General features: G+C 38.3%; 3 protein-coding genes across 5 annotated transcripts in view; 1 reads left to right on the plus strand and 2 right to left on the minus strand.

The window, feature by feature from the left end:
• Positions 1 to 21,751, plus strand: part of LOC143369726 (meckelin) — a 292,527-nt gene that overhangs the window by 70,597 nt on the left and 200,179 nt on the right. The window lies entirely within an intron of this gene.
• The window catches only part of LOC143369795 (uncharacterized), a 281,266-nt gene that overhangs the window by 50,139 nt on the left and 209,376 nt on the right, over positions 1 to 21,751 (minus strand). The window lies entirely within an intron of this gene.
• Positions 1 to 21,751, minus strand: part of Morgue (modifier of rpr and grim, ubiquitously expressed) — a 35,674-nt gene that overhangs the window by 8,141 nt on the left and 5,782 nt on the right. Inside the window, exons 3-4 of one of the 3 annotated variants that reach the window (XM_076814092.1) lie at positions 5,700 to 5,937; positions 4,904 to 5,552 (exon numbers count right to left, since the gene is read on the minus strand). In XM_076814092.1, the coding sequence (XP_076670207.1) occupies positions 4,904 to 5,552; positions 5,700 to 5,937 (887 nt within the window). Of the gene's footprint in view, positions 1 to 4,903; positions 5,938 to 21,751 lie in introns of all 3 variants that reach the window. The other 2 variants (XM_076814091.1, XM_076814090.1) reach the window with 2 other exon arrangements.

Below are 21,751 nucleotides of genomic sequence, written 5' to 3' on the forward strand. Positions count from 1 at the left end.
AACATGACTCATGTACGAAAGAAGCTAATTAATTATCTTCTTCCCTTTAATTCTCGAAAAAATTAAAAAAGTTTAGATGCAAAGATTGTGAAATCAACTTTGCTAATTCCAATTGTATACAAATCAATTCAGTGCTCAGATTTTCATCTTCGGTTTTAAGCAATTAGCGGGCCGTTGTATATGAAAAAAATTCGCATCTCTCTTAATCCACTACTGACTTTGATTCGTTTAAATTAGTCTCTACCAAGTTTTTATTATCATCGATCGTAAAAAGATCTTCATATGGCCCGTTAATTATTTAAAACCGAAGCTGAAAATCTGAGCACTGAATTGATTTGTATACAATTGCAATTAACAAAGTTGATTTCACAATCTTTGCATCTGAACATTTTTAATTGTTTCGAAAATGAAGGGGAATTAGCTTCTTTCATACACGAGTCATGTTTATGAGGGGTGGGGCTACTATTTACGCATTGAATGTTGTGTAGGTTACATTATGTTTACGCACTTAGAGGGATGCATCAACATAACGCCGTTAGCACCCGATTTGGTAACTGCTACAAATATCGCTACCCTCCAAAGTGTCGTTCAGCGCAACCAGCACCGATCCCCGTTGAGCTCAGTGAGCGGCTACGTAGCGGTTGTGTCCGCTGAACGCACCCAGTACTACGTTGAATCGGCCATCTCAGTCGCCCAAATACAAATCCCATTGAAAATATGTGCCACTCCCCCCCCCCCCCCCCCGCCCAGCCCATCGAGTACTAAAACCTTTGAGGGAAACGCATTTTATCGCTGAAAGTATTACAACGTCGGATTCGTAAGATAAGGAGATCGTTACCTGTATCGTACGCCGAAAAATCTGTAGAAAGCATACGGGGACAGTATCAAGCTACAATCGCTAATGGGGAAGATTGGAACCATTACTATTATAAGAATAAATGCGTAATAGCTTTTTAAATGTACATTCCATTCGTATATAGGTTTTCACACGCCAGATTAATTTTCACAAAAATATCGCAAATATGCTCCCATGTGACTCATTTCAAGACAGTTTCACTTGGTTATACAAACAACCTACCTCAACAGCATCTACGTATCCTAAAAATGGGTGGAGCTAAAAGTCCCGTTTTTCGTATAAACCTATGTAAAAGTTGATACTAACAATCTAGAGATATCTGGCGTTATTTTGTATAAACTATATTTATTCTGCGTTACGTTCACGGAGTTTGTTTGTTGATACTATTATTTTCTGTTGAGTTATACCACAAAATGTTTGTCAATGCAAAATAGACTTCTTACCCCACGCACGGGGCAAAAAGTCCATTGCATAGGGTAGAAAATCCCTAATGTCTTTTCGTGTGATATTAAACTGAATAAGTAAAAAAGTCTTTTCAAATCAACAAATATTTATTAAACCAATTGTTTTTAGTATACAATATTGAAAGGAAAGCATGACTTTTTTAACAAAAAATAAAAATATAAGTCAGAGGTTCACTTTGAAGTAAATTAGAAACTAAAAAAATCGGTCAACTAAAACAAAAACACTATTTAAAGACTTTGGCATCATTTCTTTTTACTTTGGCCATCTTATTATGAAAACTAGTAATAAAATATATATTTTCAGTCTGAGGGACTTTTTGCCCCAATGATACCTTTATAGTTTCTGTGATATATACGTTAGAAAATATTATCATTCAGCAATAAAAAATATCATGCACACATTACTAAAGGAACATACAATCTTAACGTACTTTGATGATACGCTTTTAAACTGTGGTTTACTTCGTATAAAACAATAAAGACTTTTAGATAGTATACTGCGTAATTCAATACATTGTTAAGGAATAGAGATTTTGAATTCAGGACTTTTTACCCGCCGGACTTTTAGCCCGACCCTACCCTACCCGGGTACAACTTCGATTATCACGGAGTGTCAAGAGGGTGAAATAAGGGGGACGGGATGGAATGTCCAGATTCCATGGTAGCCTATATTTTCCGCAGGGTTCTAGAGAGGTGATTATGCAAAATTTGGTCCAGATTGGTTAAAAAAAATTGGGATAAAAAGTATCCCATATGTTATTCTTAATCCTAGACTACGTATATACAAAATTTCAGAAAGATCCTTTGCGTAATTGCGACGTGATTGAGTAACAAACATCAAAACACACTTTCGCATTTATTATATTAGTAGATAGTAGGATTAGGGGCCACGTATTTACTAAGTAAAAAAAAATTCAAATTTTCCGTGGGACCCCCCCCCCCCCCTCCCAATTATGTTTCATTTGATCTAGTATAGTGATGTGTAAAGGTTCAGTTTAATCGAATAACATTGAACCGTGGCGATTTCAACTTAAACTTTAAAAAAATACAAAGAAATCTTGCACGCAACGAAAATTAAGGAATGCAATAGCAACCTTCGCTATTCCATTTTACTTTTACTGTTTCGTAGAATTTTCGTTATCTGTAACGGTTATGTAAATCACCGGGTATCAGTTATAAACGCAGCATAATAAAACAGTAAAACTGTATACTTCACTCTGATATGTTACGAAATTGTGATTAATTTTTTTAATTCGATAAATTAGAATATAAGTATGTAGGATTTGGAAGACAGTTGGGACATTTGAAATAAGATAAATCCTTCGATAAATATTTGAAAATGTAATTTTTTGTTAACCCTTATGTCAATAACGAAAAGTCCTACGTTGTTCAATAACCAGGGTATCCACTAGGGTGTAGCGAAAAACACTTTTTTCATCGAACAGCATCGTAATAGTGTAGAAAACTTGCCCACCCGTGACTGTAATCATTTTAAACATGTGTAAAATTTCAGCTCGATCGGTTAATATCTTCTGTTCTGAACGTCGCCTTGAATTTTCGCAATTTTAGTGAAAAATACCAAAATGTTGACAAACGCAGAATATGTAACGGTTTCATTTCTGTTGCGTTCTGATGCGTGTAATAGAACGTAAAAGCACTTCTTATTGCTTGAAAACAATATGGAGGGATTTGTTGTGCTGTGAAACGCAGGGAAAACACATCGATAAGGACTGGAGGTACAGTGACTGTGCACCCGACGCGCATCGTTCCCGCTCCACGTATCACTATCCAACAGCCATTTTAATCTGTAACATTCAGCATACAACATACCCGTTTCTTATAGACTTGTGTGCGCTGAACATGAATCCGCAAACCGTTTGTCGCCATCACCCTCAGTTTTCGAGAAATTCGATTTTAAAAAAAAATTGCAAATTTTCAAATTTGAACATCCTTTGTGTCGAAACAGTAATAGTTATTCGGTTGCTTGTTCCGTCAAATTATTCTATGAACCCTCGCGAACACAACGATATAAGTTATTATTGAATTGTAAACAATTAAATATGTTTAAACAACGATCAAAGGGAAAAGGACACCCGAAATGCTCCAAGTTTTTGCGGATATCTTTCTATATATTTAAAAAACTAAGGGACTAGGATAAATTCTTACCACTCCACGCGATGCAGCAGACATTTTTCCTCCGGAAAACATCAACAAAAGTGGTAAAACACCTTTTGTTTTCAATACAGAAACAAAAGAGGTTGGCAAAACGTGCTCCGCGGACACCGGACAGTGCAGTGCTATTCGGCGCCTCTAGCGCCTTGTGCCAAACTCTTTCGTTTCTGTCCGACGTAAGAAGTGTTTTTCGCTACACCCTAGTACCCGGATACCTTGCTTATTCAGAATCACTATGTAAACTTTGACGGGATAATTCTCCGAATTCAAGACCAATAAAAGATGTCTGAAAATATATTTCGCTTTCAAAATGTTCAAATAACGAAGATCCAAGCGGTCATGACGAAATTTTCACGGGAACATAAAGAAATTTGATAAAACATGCCCAGGTGTGTACCCCGGTACCCGGTTATTGACCAGAGGGTTAATTTCCACGATGTGTGTGAAATTTGTGTTGCGCGATTTTAGATCAAAAGGAACAAAACTATGGGGGTCTCCTTTCAAAATCAAATATCGAAAAATAAGTGGCTTATAGGCTTATAGTGCCCCATAGTAGATATTAGTAGATAGATAGTAGAATAATAGAATTAGGATAGTAGGATTGTAGCATGTATACAGTACGTATACAGTATGTACGGTACACGGAGTGCAAACAATTCTTGGACACCAGCCGCACTCACACAGTGAAAAATATCTTCCTTGCGCAGCGCGCAAAGGAGGGGCGGCTCTTTGACTGGGTGAGTGCGGGTGGTGTCCGACAATTGCTTGCAGTCCGTGTACATCACTGCTTTCTTAGCTTCTCGTCCTTTGCAATAACAACATCAATAGTCGATTGTCTCAAAACCACATTGCACAGTTTGACTGATTAATATATTTTCTAGTACAAGGAAATAAGTAAACCAAATAACGAAAAAATTTCTCTAATTATGAAATTCCGCAATTTTTTTAATTCTGAACATTTTACACTGAATGCAGGTTCAACCTTCGACAAATTTAATAAAATCAAACAAATCTTGTTTCGTTTGTATCGGATCATTACCCAGATTTTTTTCTTTCATTCATTTATTTCGTCATTTTGAAGCCCCCTATGAAACCGAACTATGAAATTCGTATTCACCCCGACGATAGAAATGAAATTTTTGTTCATAGATAAAAATATAATTTGATACTAAAAATGCAAATAATCATTAATTATATTTTCATTTTTTCAAAAGAAGTTTATAAATGACACGAAAAGATTAATATTATACGAAATTCAACTTATGTGTTACAAGTAATCAATGATACTATACCGAAATTTTGAGACATAATCGTACCAAAAAGTGTTAGGAAGTAAGTGCGAAATAACTTCATAATTATAATTCCATAACCCTAATTTGCCAAAGAGGATTTTAAAGTATTTCATACATACCTGCCTGGTATTTCTAAATAAAGATAAAATAAGCCTCCTTCATATGGACTTTCTACAGGTCCAGTTATTGTAGCTTGCCAATGACAGCATATTTCATCTAAGGGTGTTGCTAGAATGCATTCAGGAGGATTTGTTCTTAATCTTTTGATTTCATTGTTCAGTCGCTTTATTCGCCACGGGTTTTCCTCCATTCTTGGATGTCGTGATCTTAAACATGTTTGTGCTAAACATGTTCTACAAGGTGCTGAAGAGGCCAAAAAATCGTACACCTTGTACCAATTTGTAACACATCCAATAGGTTTATACAAAGGCCAGCGTAGTTTAACATTTTGTTGCCATTGTTGAGGTGTTATATGCGTTGATAACAAACCACACCACCTACGACAAACATTTGCAGCTGACCAAAGACTAACATCGTCCAAGTAGGAGAAAACAACTAGCAACACTTCTGGTGGTAACCTTTCCACCAGCTCTGGTTCGTTGATAGGCTCGTGTTCAATATGTTTATCATTTGTTAACATTTCTAATCGTTCAGATAAGTTGTATGATCTAGAGGATTCTCCAATATCGTCATGCACTTTATAATTACACTGGCACTGCTGATAATTTTCTGGCTCTTGAGCCTGTGACGCTGTGCTATGTAGCTCTCCTGCTATCATACTTGGAGAATTAACAGTTGAAACTTTTTCATTGTGATTTTGATGATAAGCACTATCATTTCCATTAGTTTTATCTTGTATTTTACCAGACTGTGTGTTATGAAGACGGTGCATATTTTGAGACAAAACTACTATACCTTTAGAATTACTTGTATTTATACCATGATGTATTTTTTGATAATTCTGTATGGCTGATATATTTTCATTTTGCAAGTAAATACGCGGTGATACATGGGAATTAGAATTAGAAATATTTGATATATTTGATACATTTGAATTTGCATTTTGCGAATAATTTTGTTGACTGGTTCTTCTTTCATGGCTGTAGTAAAATTCAGTGGGTTCATCATTTCCAGAATCTTCATCATCTGTTTTCTACGGAAACATTTAAAAAAAATACTAATTACAACATTATATATCATTGGTATAGGGTACCGCCCAGTTAAGGACCCGCTTCTTCTTCCCGGTCATCCCCCACATTTTCGACCCTCAAAAACCGAGAGCGATAAGCTCAGCACAGAGTGAGTCATACATTTCTGAAATTGTCATGTTTTCTAATTTGTTACTGCATTTTTATAAAAGTGGTATTAATGAATTACTCAAATTTTCCTGATCAAAGTGAAAAGTTCTGATAAATTCTCGTTGTAAAGATGGGATCCCACGGATCAATAAAAGTGCCCCGAAAAACGATAAATTAAAATATGCACCAAACATCGCATTTTCATTATTTTTCAGTAACGTTAGTTCACACGATAACCATACTCATATATTTCAAGAAAACCTTTCGATTTGTGATTTCAGATGTGTTTTTATTGCCGTCGGTATTATAGCTATTTATTCAAGACTACATCGATAAAAAAGACAATAAAAACAATTCTTTACCATTTTAAGGGCAGGTTCCGATCTAAAAATCGATTTTTTTAATGTTCAACCTTTTAAGAATACATCTTTAAAAGGATTTTGTGAGTCGAAAAATTCTTGAAGTTATAGGCATTTGAGTAGCGACGATTGTGTGGATAAAACCCGGCCACTCTGCGGTAATGTAAAACTATAAACGCGATTTTCTCGAAACAGTGTTCTTCAAATCGGTGCAACAAATATCTTCAAAAGATATTATCTGATTCGACTGAAACTTTTTTATTTCGAAGAATATACTTCTATGTAGTGTAGAAACCTTTAACATATTAAACATTTTGAACATTTCTATTTTTTTAAAGGCGTTGAAAGGGCGAAAACAGGGGGAAAGTGATTTCAAACTTCAAGTGTTGTTATTTTGTCAAAAAAATTTCATTTTTGTAATTTTTAAAAATATGTCCACTATGAAATTTCATGTCCTTTAATAAACTGGCATTGTTTTTTATTTCAGGCCAGTGGTTTAGGGGCTACAAGTTGAAGTCTGCAATTTGAAGGATTTATATGAGAATACCCTTAAGGTGAGATCCTACGGCACGGGGCTTGGCAAGTTTTGCGCCGTACTCGAATGATCAACTTGGACTAGCTGTGACGTCGAAATGCTCATGGCATGCCAACTTGCACTCGTTAAACAGATATGTCGAGCCTACAAGGCTTGCTGACAAGGAAACACCCTGAACCCGCTCTCACCGACTGGAACGCAACTATGTGGGTTTATAGAGTGACTCAAGACAAGAACAACGGTGTGTTTCATTCGGCTCCTATCGCCCTTTAAGGGGGTGAAAACTAACCTCAAAAAACGTTTCAAACAAAAGTTTAATGGTGCAATAAGGGCTACAAACTTTTGTTAACAAAATTTTTAAAAAAGGTTTTTCTTAAAAAAAAATTTACCTCACGTTATTTTTAACAATTTGTACATTTTCATAATAATTAAAAATGTAAGGTGTTTTTTTAGGAATTCAACCATTATATAAATAGTATAATGCACCATCGGCTTATGCTGTTACGTAGTAAGTTGCATAATAAGACTCGTTCTGTTTGCTGCAGGCCTTAATACATGACAGTGCCAAGTATGATAACATAACGATATCAAAATATAAAATATTATATCAAAATTATTCGGTTATGTTTTGTGTTATTGTTTGGGAATATGGTAGTTCAGTTCACCGCCACACTCTCACTCACCGCAGCACCTCCCGGATAGCGGAACTCACGGCGGATCCACAATCGATGAGACAATCAGGGCGCCGCGTCGATCGGTTCTCTAGAGACGACGCCGTAACGGAAACGAGCATCCATCTTGAATTCACTTTCGTTCACACAGTGTGTATGATCAGACGTGTTGCGTGCGATTCTCAATTATCACCTTGTGAATTCTCATTTCTCCTCGTGCAGCAGCACTGAGTATCGTATCTCATTCAGCTCATTCTCACGTCCACGTGCAAAATTGAACGGGCTCGCATCGATCGTGGATCACCGCGAGTGATGCACGTGGTGGTACGACGATCATTGACTACGCCGCGTGTATTAATATAATCGCGTGTCGGCTCAAGCTCAGTACTGTTAGGCAATCTCACGCTCATTGCGTTTGTACTCATCCCTTTTAATAAATCGACGTCACTCATTTTACGTGCTGTGCTAAGTTCGCCTTTTTTACCGTTGTTCCTAATCCTCACCGTTTGTGCATACTATATATTGTGTGTATATATATATATATATATATATATATATATATATATATATATATATATATTCATTTCATAACTATTCTTAACTATACTCCAAGTCATTTTAGAAGGAACCCATTTCGCGCATGTAGAATGAGCTCTTCGACTGTCGCGAGGTCTCTGTTCCCCCACTTTACCACCCAGGCTTCCCTCTCTCCTTGCATCGTTCCGATTCTCTTTCATACACCGGGTAACCAAATAAAACGTGAATTCTACTAAATTCGTGCAATATTACAAATTTATTTATTAGGCGAATTATACTGAAATGTTTACAGTATTAATATTATGAAATATAACAATAAAGTATGACATATAAAAATAAATTTTATTTTACACAATTTATAAAATATTTATAAAACAATTTATAAAACATATATACATTTATAAAACATTGGTATATTTTTTATAAAACTCTGGACAAAGAAAGATTATTATCAATATTTACAATGACAAGAAAGCTCAATTTCCGGGGATGAAGTACAAAGAAATGATCAAATTAGTGGGAAATACTTGCGGTGTGAGATATCGTAACGTCGTCGACACTTTAAAAGAATTTAAAACGACGGGGACCGTGACTTCACCTTCGAAGAAACGGGTAAGGCCCGATATAATGCAGAAGATGTCGGAAGACGAAATTGGAGCAATGATACAAGGGGGAAAGGTAATATCCGAAATGTGTAACCAGGTAATCGACGATATGCAGGATAATGCGCAGCATCCTTCACCCGATGAAAGTGACCCAGACCACGAAGGTGCGCATTCGGAATTGGCGCCGGATCCGGATTCAGATTGAGACATCTACAAGAATGAATAAAAATCACATTAATTCCAGATTCAATGTCCTATTAGCACACCTAATTCAAAGATACCATACTTCTCTGGGTGATCCAGGAACTCTGAGTGGTCCTTCCTCAAAAAAGTTTCTGAAAGAAGTACAGAAGTACATAAATATATGTACATAAGAAAGATAGATTGAAAGATTAGATTGTTCCCATGAAATGCAGCTTACCGGACTAATGAGCAGTTTCTCCCTTGATGTTTCAATCTGAATCCGACTCCAATTCCAAATTCGGTTCACGTTCCGATTCCAAATACGGATCTGCCTCGAATTCTGAATGTGCACCTTCGTCGTGGCCTGGATCGTCTTCATCGAATGAAGAATCATACGCGTTATCCTGCATATCGTCGATTACTTGGTCCAGGTCATATAATTTATCTTCCACCTTTGTCGTGTGGCGGATAAAATTTGCCCACATTTCGGGTGTTGCTTTTTCCACTCCTTGTACTAGTAGCCGCTTTACATCGGCAAGGTGGAATGTCTTGTTATTGGCTTTTACGTGGCCTTTTACTACCGCCCACGCGAGCTCAATTGGATTCAAGTCGCAATGGTAAGGCGGTAGTCGGAGAATAGTTCTCCCCGTTGTCTTTGCGAATTCATCGATCACATATTTATCGTAATTGGGCTTAATTCTGCGAACCTCGTCCAATAACTGCCACTTCAGTGCGTTATCTGGCATTCGTATTCCCTTGCTGGTAAGCCACTCTCTTATCTGCGTTTTTCTCCAGCTCGTTACGGGACAGCGCTCCTGTTTCGCAGAGTGGTACGGCGCGTTATCCATCACAATAACGGCGTTTGGTTTTAAATATGGTACAATGCGCTTAAACCACTCGAAAAAGTGTGCCGCATTCATCTCGTCGTGGTAATCAGCGCTCTTGGTCTTCGATTCAAAACACAGCAAGCCATTTTCGACAAAACCATCCTCCGATCCAACATGGAGTACGATGAGGCGTTTTCCCTTCGCAGTTGGAGTAGATGGGCCAATCGTCAGGCCCCTTTCTCTGGCGTTCGATGTCGAAGCTATGGTGTTGTCCACCCACACTCGCTGCTGTGTGTCGCCTGCATTTACCCATGTCTCGTCCAAATAATAAATGGGCCTTCCCGCTGCTCTGAATTCTCGAATTTTTGTAATGAACGTTCGGCGCCAACGAATTATATCTTCCCGCTCGATAAGGGCACTATTGCGTTGTCTTTGTACGTACTTGAAGTTCATTTTCTTCAAGAGGCGTTGTAACGTACTCTGTGATAAAATTGGTAAATTTTCGTCTCTTTGGATCGCCGCCAAAACTCTCGGAACTGTCGGTAGTTCTCTTCGTTCCCAAAAGGCGTGCACATGCTTCCTTATTGCTCCAATTTCGTCTTCCGACATCTTCTGCATTATATCGGGCCTTACCCGTTTCTTCGAAGGTGAAGTCACGGTCCCCGTCGTTTTAAATTCTTTTAAAGTTTAGACGACGGTACGATATCCCACACCGCAAGTATTTCCCACTAATTTTATTATTTCTTTGTATTTCATCTCCGGAAATTGAGCTTTCTTGTCATTGTAAATATTGATAATAATCTTTCTTTGTCCAGAGTGAACTATCTGTAAGAAAAACGTTTCCAATTAAATTAAAGTATACATTTTTCAGGCCTTTCAGGTTAATATTTATCCTTATAATATTTCAGTTGCTTATAATACTTCAGTTGCTTATAATACTTCAGTTACATATAATATTTCAGTTACTTATAATATTTCAGTTACTTACCTTTCCTTTTTTATTTTGTTGGATGGGGAACCGCGAATTTGATTGCATTTCCCGTATTTTTACATCTGTGACACATTTTCGTCAACTATTCTTAAACAGACATTTGCAATAAAAAAGAGACAATCAAATCCGACAAAAAGTCGAAACACGCGGTATATACGAAAGTGGCGCCACGCCAATGCTTTCGGCGCAGAACGGACGCGCAGCCGAAAGACCATTGGTGGTGGCATAGCCAATGGGCGCCAACATGCGCAGAACCGGTCTAAACTCGTCGGTCGGCAGGTTCCTTCTAAAATGACTTGGAGTATAGTTATTTCTTAAGGGCCGGAATGAAACACACCGTTGTTCTTGTCTTGAGTCACTTCAAGCCCTCAAAGTTGCGTTCCAATCGGTGAGTGCGGATTGGCGGTGTTCCCTTATGAGCCACGCAGCGTGGGATCGCCCCTTTACAAAGAAGTTGCCGGCAGGTATTGTATTTTATGATTGCTTTGTGTCAATTTGTGTCGCCTATCATGCTGGATTGGTTCCGAGGGGGATACCCCCAGGTGGTGGGGGTAGAGATGATGACATATACAACGAACAATATCTGACGATCTTACAACGAGAATTTACTGTACTCTGAGATATGTGATGTGTGAATAATGTTACGGAATGAATGTATGTAATAGTTAAGCGTTTGGTTTTGTTATCAGTGCTTAGTTTGAGTTTGTAAATATATTTTGTTTAGAACTGGAAATGTGGTTGAAATGTGAAGACATTAATAAAAGATTTTCCTACGCATCAGACTTTCCGAGTCCTTTGGGCTTGCCTCTATTACCTTACACGTAGAATAAGAGAGATTGCGAATGAACGAAGGAGACTAATTGTGAGTGCCGCTCTCGCTCATGCAGGGTTATCTACTTAGCTCAAAACCCGCAAGCGTGAGAACATTCGCCTGGACATTTGTCCTCAGGCTCTGGAAGAAACGACGCAAAAATCCTGAGCAAGGCGTTTGAACATCGAAAATCCAATTTCTTCTGTAGGACAAGGACTGATTACTTGACCATACATGTTCTCGCACGCACGGGTTCTGAGTTCAATAGACAACCGTGTAGGCCAGAGGTGCACACGGAGCCGCTTTTACCTCCTCGCAATTCTGGGCACCGGGTCAGAGCCAAGCGTGGAGCTGTTACGTTGCTAACCATAGCATAGGTGGGGAGAACTGCAGTAGTTTGCATTGTAGCAACGTAACAGCTCCACGCTCGGCAAATTATGAAGAGGAAGAACCTGGGTAATTGAAAAAAAAAAGAAAGTCAGAGGACTTCTCAATCACTCAAACAGCCAGCGGGAACGTCACCAAGCAGGAGAGAATCCCATGGTCCGGAGGCGTCAAGAGACACAGTGGTTAGTAGAAATAGTAATCCTCTCAAAAAACCACCCCCAATCAATATCCTTTACCACGATCCAAAAGAATCAATCCAACTAATCAAAGAAAAATCAAAGGACATTGAATTTCATGTAAAACGTATAAACAATATTAAACATGTTATCCAACTGCGCTCAGTAGAAAATTTTGAGATGGTGAAGGAGCTCCTCACCAGTGTAAATACAAGTTTTTATACATATACACCAAAAGTGAAAAAAAATCACTCATACCTCCTGAAAGGGCTAACCCAATCTTTTTCAGAAAACGAGATTCTAGAGAAGTTAGATAAACTCAGTGGAGAGGAGCTCAAATTCACCAAAGTCAGTAAATTCAACACGCGTAGGGCAGAAAAAGAAAATAGAGTTTTACCTATGTATCTAGTACAAATAGATCCAAGTAGCAACCTAAGCAAACTTCAAGAAATTAAATACGTATTCTATCATGTAGTAAGATGGGAAAAACTATTAAAAAAAAACAGGAGGCACAGTGCCATAGATGCCAGAGGTTTGGCCATGCCGCATCAAACTGTAACATGAACTATAGATGCGTCAAATGCGACGAAGCCCATAAGCCAGGTGAGTGCAAGCTTAAAGCAGAATTAGAAATCAAAACTGGGAAAAAACCCTTTTGTGTCAATTGTCAAAAAGAAGGCCACCCGGCATCATATAGAGGGTGTCCAAAATTTAAAGAATTTCGATTAAATAGTAGAATACAACTACAGCGCGTTACACAAAACACCCCCAAAATAATAGTGAACCCTGCCTCTGTGAAAGTAGGTAGATCTTTTGCAGCAGCTCTAGGTGGAACAAACCAAGGTACTCCCTCAGGCACGGAAGCACCAGAAACACGTAAGGGCATATCCAACATACACACTCCACAATCTATACATAATATAGTACTGAATTTAAATAACAGAACTGATAAGCTTGAGAAAACAATAGAAATCCTAGCATCCAAAGTAGAATCAATATTAGCTCAAATAAATAATTTGAGCAATCTTTTTTCAAGATAGTAATGCAGCCACAAATCCAAGGGAATACTTCACAGTTAAAAAAACTTAGAATAATTTCAGCAAACGTAAACTCATTAGTTAGTAACGCTAAGAGAATAGCGTTAACCTTACTACTTAGTAAACACAAGCCTAACATAGTTCTACTTAATGAAACACATTTAAATGATAAACACGCCTTGTTCTTTAAAGGCTACCAAATGATTAGGAATGACAGAAGGGACAACAAACTAGGCGGAGGCACTGCCATACTGATTAGGGATGGTATCAGGTTTAAAGTATTGGATGGTATTGTAAACCAGGAACTACTGGAAACAACCACCATTAGCATAGACACCTCCAGTAATAATTGCCTAATACTGACAACATTATATGCAAAAAAAGGTCAGTCTAGTAAGTTCAGAAATGAGTTGGAGAATTTGTTTCTAAAGTTAAACGTAATTTCAGCAAACAATTTTTACATTGTAGCTGGGGATTTCAATGCACTGCTTAAATGTATCGCCATGCACCCAAAGGCAGTACATCTTAGTTTACGTGAACGAGTGTGTGTGGTGGAATGAATGACGTTTTGTAAATAGGAATGAATGACGACTTGTAAGTAGGAACGAAAGGGAGTATGTCTGCTGCGATACGAGAGTTCGTTCTGCAATCATCCCCACCAGCGGGGTCGAAAGGAACTTGATCCGATAGTACAAGAAAACCAAAGTAAACTAAAAACCGTCCGAATAAAGAACAATAAGACTGTAATAAAGATTCAGCGGTAACTCATATATTGAACGCCGTCTGCTCGTAACAGCATCCACAAGCCAACGCTTGTGCAGTAGTTTTGTAAGTAATACATAGTTAGAATTATTAGTTTCTTTCTTCTTTTTTTTTCTCTTTCTTTTCCTTTCGCAACCAAGAATTAAAGATAAAACAGTTCCCTTTTTACCATGGCCTTTTTGGGAATAAAATACTGCCGGCACTGTATAGTACAACTACGCAAATTAAGATTGTAACAAGTATTAGATTACTCTATTCCTGTAATACCAAAACCGCAATGTTAAAGACTGAAATGTACAGACAAAATAAGTCTACTCAATAATTTATGCGTACCAATTGTTTATTTTTGGTTTAAATTGTAAAGGCGCTATTGCCATAAATAAACAACCTACAAACAAATAAGGGCAGGGACCGTCAGCTATAGCCCTACTGATGAGTCTGGCTGACGGTCCTAAGACGAAACGAACATCTTCTTTTCCTCCTCGATCCTGACAAAGCCGATCCACCCGCTCCGCACAGTTACTCCATTGCGGCATAACCGGACGGCCTTCCCAATATACGGCCGGCAATAGTCCCGCTAATGCAAGGGAGAAACAGATACATACTGCTCTCCCTTGCACTAGTGGGACCGTTGCCGGCCGCACATTGGAACGGCATTATTCTTTAGAGTTTAGGTTACGTTAGAGGCAACGGGGCAAGAACTCCCCCTTCTCGTCCAGAATGTTCCGGCAATTCTGGACGTAATAATAAAATTTTAGAAAATCGATTTGTCCCCTTTTATTAAGCACAATTTGCATTACAAATTAATTTTGTGAAATTTGATTTTTACCAACAATAACCCAAGTTATAGTACAAAAACTTAGAGTGTCCGGTACTACAGGACTCTCCCCTACTTTTAATGATACATAATGCTAAGTTGATAAACAGCATACAGTAGTGTTCCGAGATAAAGACTGGGGGTACTGGCTCGAAATAAGGTAATCGCTATCCCTCCCACTTGGTCTGTTGTTGCCGCGGCGAATTAGACAGACTACAAATGAGCGAGAAAGACTGCGCGGCATCATATTTAGTCCCTATCTCAGCACACAACTTGGCAGTGCCAAGCGCCCTCTATGAGCTGCCATCGCTTCAGTCCTACGTTCGGTTCCGAATCATCTTCTTTCGAGACAAATCGATATAAAAATTATTCGACTAGAATATCTTGAGGTATACTCAGTTTAATTAAACCAATCTCAGGTACTTCTTTTATGAAGATGCAATGAGGAATAGAATACTTGAAAATTATAGTAGTGTCTTATTCCGAGCAACGAGCTTATCGCAACTGATTCTCGGTCACCGGGTACGTGTTGCTCTGTCTCACTCAATCTGAATTCGCATTCGGGCCTGACCGTGCGAGGCCTTAACCGGGTATTCGTGGGTATGTTTAACACCTTGCCTGACGTCGGCGGCTTGCTTGCACACCAAAAAATCACATAACAAATGTTACATCCATACTTTACTAGAAAACATCGAAACTATTATCCGAGTTTCCTAATCTTTGACAGCAAAGCGAAATCGAAAATTGCCTTGTGCCTCACCGCCTACCAACCTTTCGGTTTCATGCAGTCGACAACTATCGAAAAGCAGAGCGTTAAGGGCTGCGTGCAGAATGGAGTTCACCACTGAAAACGTTTTCTCTTTTTTATTAGGTCTTCATGATTTGGTGAGGTTTTGCCGTTGAAAATGAATCTAAACTTAATTTTATTTGAACCATTGTTAACTATACGGAATGATATTATAAGTACCAATTATACAAATTATTTATGGAATTCAGAACGGATTACGTGGAATTAAAAATACATGGTTCAAATGTAATCATATTTAGACGCTCTTTCGTCCGACAAGCCTCGCTCACCCACTAGTGATACTCTCAATAACACATAATAGAGGATACCGAAATCTAATTTCTCATTATTGTCAGTATATGTTCACGATAGGGCTGTTCAAGTACTTGAATATTCCGGTGGCTTGAAATCCGAACCAAGCCGAAACCTGGTTTCCGAGCCGAGCCAAGCACCCGAAAGGAAAGGCGGCTTGGATAGAACCAAGTAGCTTGAATTTTTCAAGCGACCCGAAAGAACCGGGCGGCTCGAACAGGACCAAGCGGATTGAATTATTTCAAGCGGGCCGAAAAAACCGAGCGGGCCGAATGTATATATTGTAAGTGCTTTGAGCAGATAGGTTAGGACAGGCTTGGGAATTAAGTGATCTTTTCGGCCGAGTTTCAGAGGTTCCCAAACATGTTTAAAATTTTGATAATAAAACGCGCTTTTCCACTCTATTTTTCATCACGCGACACAGTGGAATAGGCCTACAGGGGATACCACTGACAAAAAAAACGCATCGATAATAGCACCCCATGGGTGATGTGGAAACCTATTGATACGGGTGTCGTCCCAATGCGCCACGCGCGGTTCATACGGCACGGGCCTGAGGCGCTCGAGGCTCCTGGGCCGCCGCGGGGGCCAAGACGCGCGGGGGAAGAAAGGAGGCGTCGCCTCTGAAACTCGGCCGAAAAGATCACTTAATTCCCAAGCCTGGGTTAGGACATAGGTTAAGTATACCTAACCTAATTATAATATAGACTGCGGAAGTTTATATAAATGCATATTTTTATAGGAATGACTTACACAAGCGGGACTTTGACAGAAATATGTTTCATCATTAAGAGGATATTAAAAATATATTTTTGATATTGCACATTATTCTGGATATACGTTGTAAATTCTGCTTTTTTATCATATTTTTTGCAGATACGGAATTTGTTTACAGTGTAATAGTTACACATATATTCAAAACTTTAATAATTTAATACTAGGTACAACAGCTTGATACGTATACTATATAATTATTTCTTATAATAGTTTGTATGACGCACGTATCATGCGAATGTGTAGATTAATATATTGATGAAACAAAATAATATGAATTTTCTAATACCTTCGAAAGTGCTTATATATACTGTATTGATTCGGCATATACACCGCATATATTTTGTTGAGTTATTGAAATTCGATTTGTTTGGGCTAAACAAGAAAAGAACAAGTACAAACGTGAACAAATAAAATAAACAAAAACTTTATTTTAATATTTATAAAGAATAAGCAGTCAAATGCTCATTTTTTGTAGTTTCTCGAGTCTAATTAGTTTTTGTTTCTCAATTCATAACTGGGCCACCTCTCCCCTTCTGTCATTAAACGAAAATTAACTTTGAAGTTTATTTTAAATACGATTTTGTATACTACAGTTTTATAAAAAGAGGTTAAATGTAACCTCTTGTAAATTTGTATCTGCATTATCAAACTATTATCAGAAATAACTATATAGTATACGTATCAAGCTGTTGTATCTACTGTTAAATTATTAATCTTTTAAATATATATGTAACTATTACACTATTAAACTTTTTAATATATAAAACTATTAAATTTTAAAGGTGAGGTTCAGCAAACTAATTTGTAAACAAATTCCGTACATGCAAAAAATATGAAAAATATGCAGAATTTACAACGTATATCCAGAATATGCAAAATGTGGAATATCAAAAATATATTTTTAATATCCTCTTAATGATGAGACATAGTTCTCTCAAAATCCCGCTTGTTTAAGTCATTCCTATAAAAATATGCATTTACATAAACTTCCGCAGTCTATATTATAATTAGGTTAGGTATACTTAACCTATGTCCTAACCTATCTGCTCAAAGCACTTACAATATATACATTCGACCCGCTTGAAATAATTCAATCCGCTTGGTTCTGTTCGAGCCGCCCGGTTCCTTCGGACCGCTTGAAAAATTCAAACTACTTGGTTCTATCCAAGCCACCCGGTTCTTTCAAGCCGCTCGATTCTTTCGGGTACTCAGCAGGGTCGTACGGAAATAACGTACGGCGTAAGCTATTTAGCGGTGGGGGAACGAACAAGGCCGCAGCCAACCAACATCGGCAACCGATTCCCCGGCAACGCTGCTTGGCCTGGCTTGCCTAGCTTGGCTTGGTTTGACGGTGGCACCGTTTCGTTTCCCACCTTGGCGTTGATTGGTCGACATTGTAGCGCCATCGCGCGCATGGGTGGCGTTCCCCCACCACTAAATAGCTTACGCCGTACGTTATTTCCGTGCGACTCTAGGTACTCGGCTCGGCTCGGTCGTTCAAGCCGAGTTAAGCTAGGATTACAAATGCGCGTCTCGCCGCCGCGGCTGGCGGCGGTCCCACTAGTGCAAGGGAGAAGTATGCATCTGTTTCTTCCTTGCACTAGTGGGACCGCCGGCGGCCACCGCGGCGAGCCGCGCATTGGAAATCCCAGCTTTAGGCTCGGCTTGCTTTTTTCGGGTACTTGAACAGCTCTAGTTCACGACACGGAAATGAGCTTTCCCCACAGAAGTGACAATGTGAAACGGCCGAACTGATTTCAAATTGTGTTTTACCGAGCCCGTTGTTAGGCAAAGTGTTGTACAGGGTTGACGATTTAGCGTTACCATCTAAAACAGGCTTGGGAATTAAGTGATCTTTTCGGCCGAGTTTCAGAAGCAACGCCCCCTTTCTCCCCCGCGCGTCTTGGCCCCCGCTACTGTCGTAAAGCTCGAGCCACCTCACGCGCATACCACGTGAACCACGATTGGCGCATTGTCAAAACAAAAACGTATCGACAATCGTGCTCTCTGGGACGATGCGGAAATCTATTAATACAATGTCGCTCTAATGCGCCACGCGCGGTTCACGTGGTACGGGCCTGAGACGCTCCAAGCAGTTAGGCCGCCGCGGGACCCAAGAAGCGCGGCGGGAGAAAGAGAGCGTTGCTTCTGAAACTCGACCGAAAAGATCACTTAATTCCCAATCCTGATCTAAAATATCTCAGTTATTTTCAGAAATACATTAACATATCTTGGGGTGGTATTATTCATTTTGAAAGGGTACCTATGAGACATTGAGAACAAAAACGAACTAACCCACATTTTTAGAGTTAGTAGCAGTAATGTATTCCAATAAGCTGTACTAATAATATAAAATAGGAAAAATTATTTTTTTTCTTCAAATTACATTGGAGCCCAACAATAGCCGCAACCCAGACGCAACAGTGGATTCCAATATCTTTTATAGTTCAAAAGTTACACGAAAAAGGCCTCAAATTTTTCAACCCGGTCCGGAAAATTCTGAATATCTCTTTGCCACGTTAATTTGAAAGAGACCATCCCAAAATTCTCGAAGCTCGGGCATTACTGCTGTCCAGCGGGCGCTGACAGCTCTCCGAACGCCGGGACGGTGCATGGTTGTAGTAGAATGCATCCGTGAGGCGCTGTTGCCATTTTACCTGTTCGCGCGAGAGCGGGTTGCAGGATAAAACGGTGACCCTATATAATCTATCGCGTTTAGGTCCCACGGATGTAAACCGCACGCTTTGAAACCATTTCTCACAGTTTGACCATCTGATGAAAATTTATCAATGGTTTTCTTTAGAAGTGGTACCATTCTGTCTAGTGTTAATATTGATGTGGGATTTTCTTGCCGCCATTCCAAAGCACTCTTCTTCCATATATTTTTTATTGGCTTAATGGCTGCAACATCAACTGGTTGCAATATCCTAGTGACATTGGGGTATAAACAAATGACAATAATCTCCAGTTTCGAGCAGAAGTTGCTGGCCTGTAAATTGATATGGCTACTGTGTCCATCCACAAATAAAATGAGAAATTTTTCTTTCCTCAGATATGGGTAAAAAATATTTTCTATGTATTCCAGCCACCCACTCTGTGTAAAGCCAATACCCCAATCTTCAGGTACAGAGTTTGCAATTAGAGAAGGTAACCTCTTGTATGGATACACGAGTATAGGTGGAGTTGTGATTCCGCTTGCGTTAAATGTAAAAAGTACAGTTAAATTTAACTTGCTGTTTCCTTTACCTATTTGATAGACGTTTCGTGCTCCACAAGGAGTTATTACATTTTTCAATTTACAACATACCATAAAGGCTGTCTCGTCACTGTTAAATACCCTTGTTGGGTCTTCTAAAATATGTACGTACTTATTTGTCAGCAGATAATTCTCTATTTGGCTGAACCAATTACGAATGTCGTTTTCAGTAACATTGGCACTAGCTTGCGTGACACTTTCTGCACATCGTTCTCTGAGGATTGGATTCCTTTTCAAAAAACTTTTATACCATGCATTCCCAGGAATATGTTCCGGAATGGATTTTTCAAACCAGTTTCATCCAGAAACTGTTTCACGCTGGTTTGTACATTCTCCTTTCTTTTAGAGAATCCTTTTTTATTGCACTCAATAATCCAATTAACTAAGTTATCCTCTCCACTCTGACTTAGTACAGGTGGAGGACCTCGAGTTGTTTTTACGTATGCATCGCTTATTCTAAAGTGTATTGTCGACACCGTGGGACACCATACGTTTTAGAAGCCATCCGCTGCGGCATGCCTTTTCTCACAGCATCTATTGCTTCTTGTATTTGCTGTTCTGAATTTTTTTTTCGTATTTGTTTCCTTCTTTTCCTTTCGGCATGGTATAAAATCAAAAATTCCTAAATTATATTCTATAATACCTTTTCTATATTAGCTAGTATGGTAGTATTGCACCTTCTTTTACATTTATTTAAAGCATTTTCTTTTAAAACATAACCTTTTAATATCACAGCACAGAAACGGTCAAAGCATGGCGAATGGTGACCAACAACTGTTTCACTGTTCCTATGACTGTTAGTTAACCATTGGCCTCGTGGCCAATGACTGTTCTAAGACATTATTTACATTACAGTTGTTGGCCACCTATAATTTTTGCAATAATTTATAATATTAATGAATAAATAATTCTTATTTTATAAAGTTTAAACCTTTATTTGTCTATATACCTATCTTGTATATATATATATATATATATATATATATATATATATATAACTCTCATATTCGTTATATAGTAAATACATTAAATTATCTAAGAATTGTCTGATGTAACCGTATGGCTATTCAATTTTCACTGTAGTTTTCAAGCATTGATTTCATGTTGTCTATTTTTTACACGTAGAATAATAATAAGTAGCTAAATAATGATTGCAGTCGACGCATAAAAGCACAAGGTATCTGAATATGTTCATTATAAAAGGCATAATGTACATTAGTTCTTAATATTCATGTTTTTTAACATAAAGGCCAATCACTGCCGGGTGGCCAATAACTACACTGTTTACCCCTATTCTATAAAGATATCAAACAGTTCAATGCAAAAACGTACTAATTCACATAAAAAAATTACTTATTACAATTAAATGGAAAATTAATTATGTCTTCGTTAGGAAGTATTTCAAATAGTATCAGAGCTAAAACTTATCACTGCACTGGCAACAACGATTGCAAAAAAAATACTATTTAAACCCTATTTATCAGATCGCCTATTCTCCGTTACCGAGTTAGTACTCGGGCTGTTACCGGGCTAGTCGTTAGTCCGTTGTTGCTCTCAATGCCGCATATTATGATTGGTGAAACACGATCTTCAAAGTCAGTCATTGCTTTCGACATTTCGTCATCACATGATTTACTTTTTGTATATAATATTATGGTCAATTTGATAACAAATTTTCCAACATAAACAAATATGACCTTCAAATGACCTTGATAAAAATTTACATTTCCATCAGGTTGAATATTTCTCCTAGGATGAAAAGTATTTATACTTGATATAAAACAGTGTGGAATCTATGACACAATCCGTTTACAAAAGCATCTGTGTATGGGGCACAAT

Source organism: Andrena cerasifolii, chromosome 6, assembly GCF_050908995.1.
Source record: "Andrena cerasifolii isolate SP2316 chromosome 6, iyAndCera1_principal, whole genome shotgun sequence".
In the NCBI taxonomy this organism is placed as follows: domain Eukaryota; kingdom Metazoa; phylum Arthropoda; class Insecta; order Hymenoptera; family Andrenidae; genus Andrena; species Andrena cerasifolii.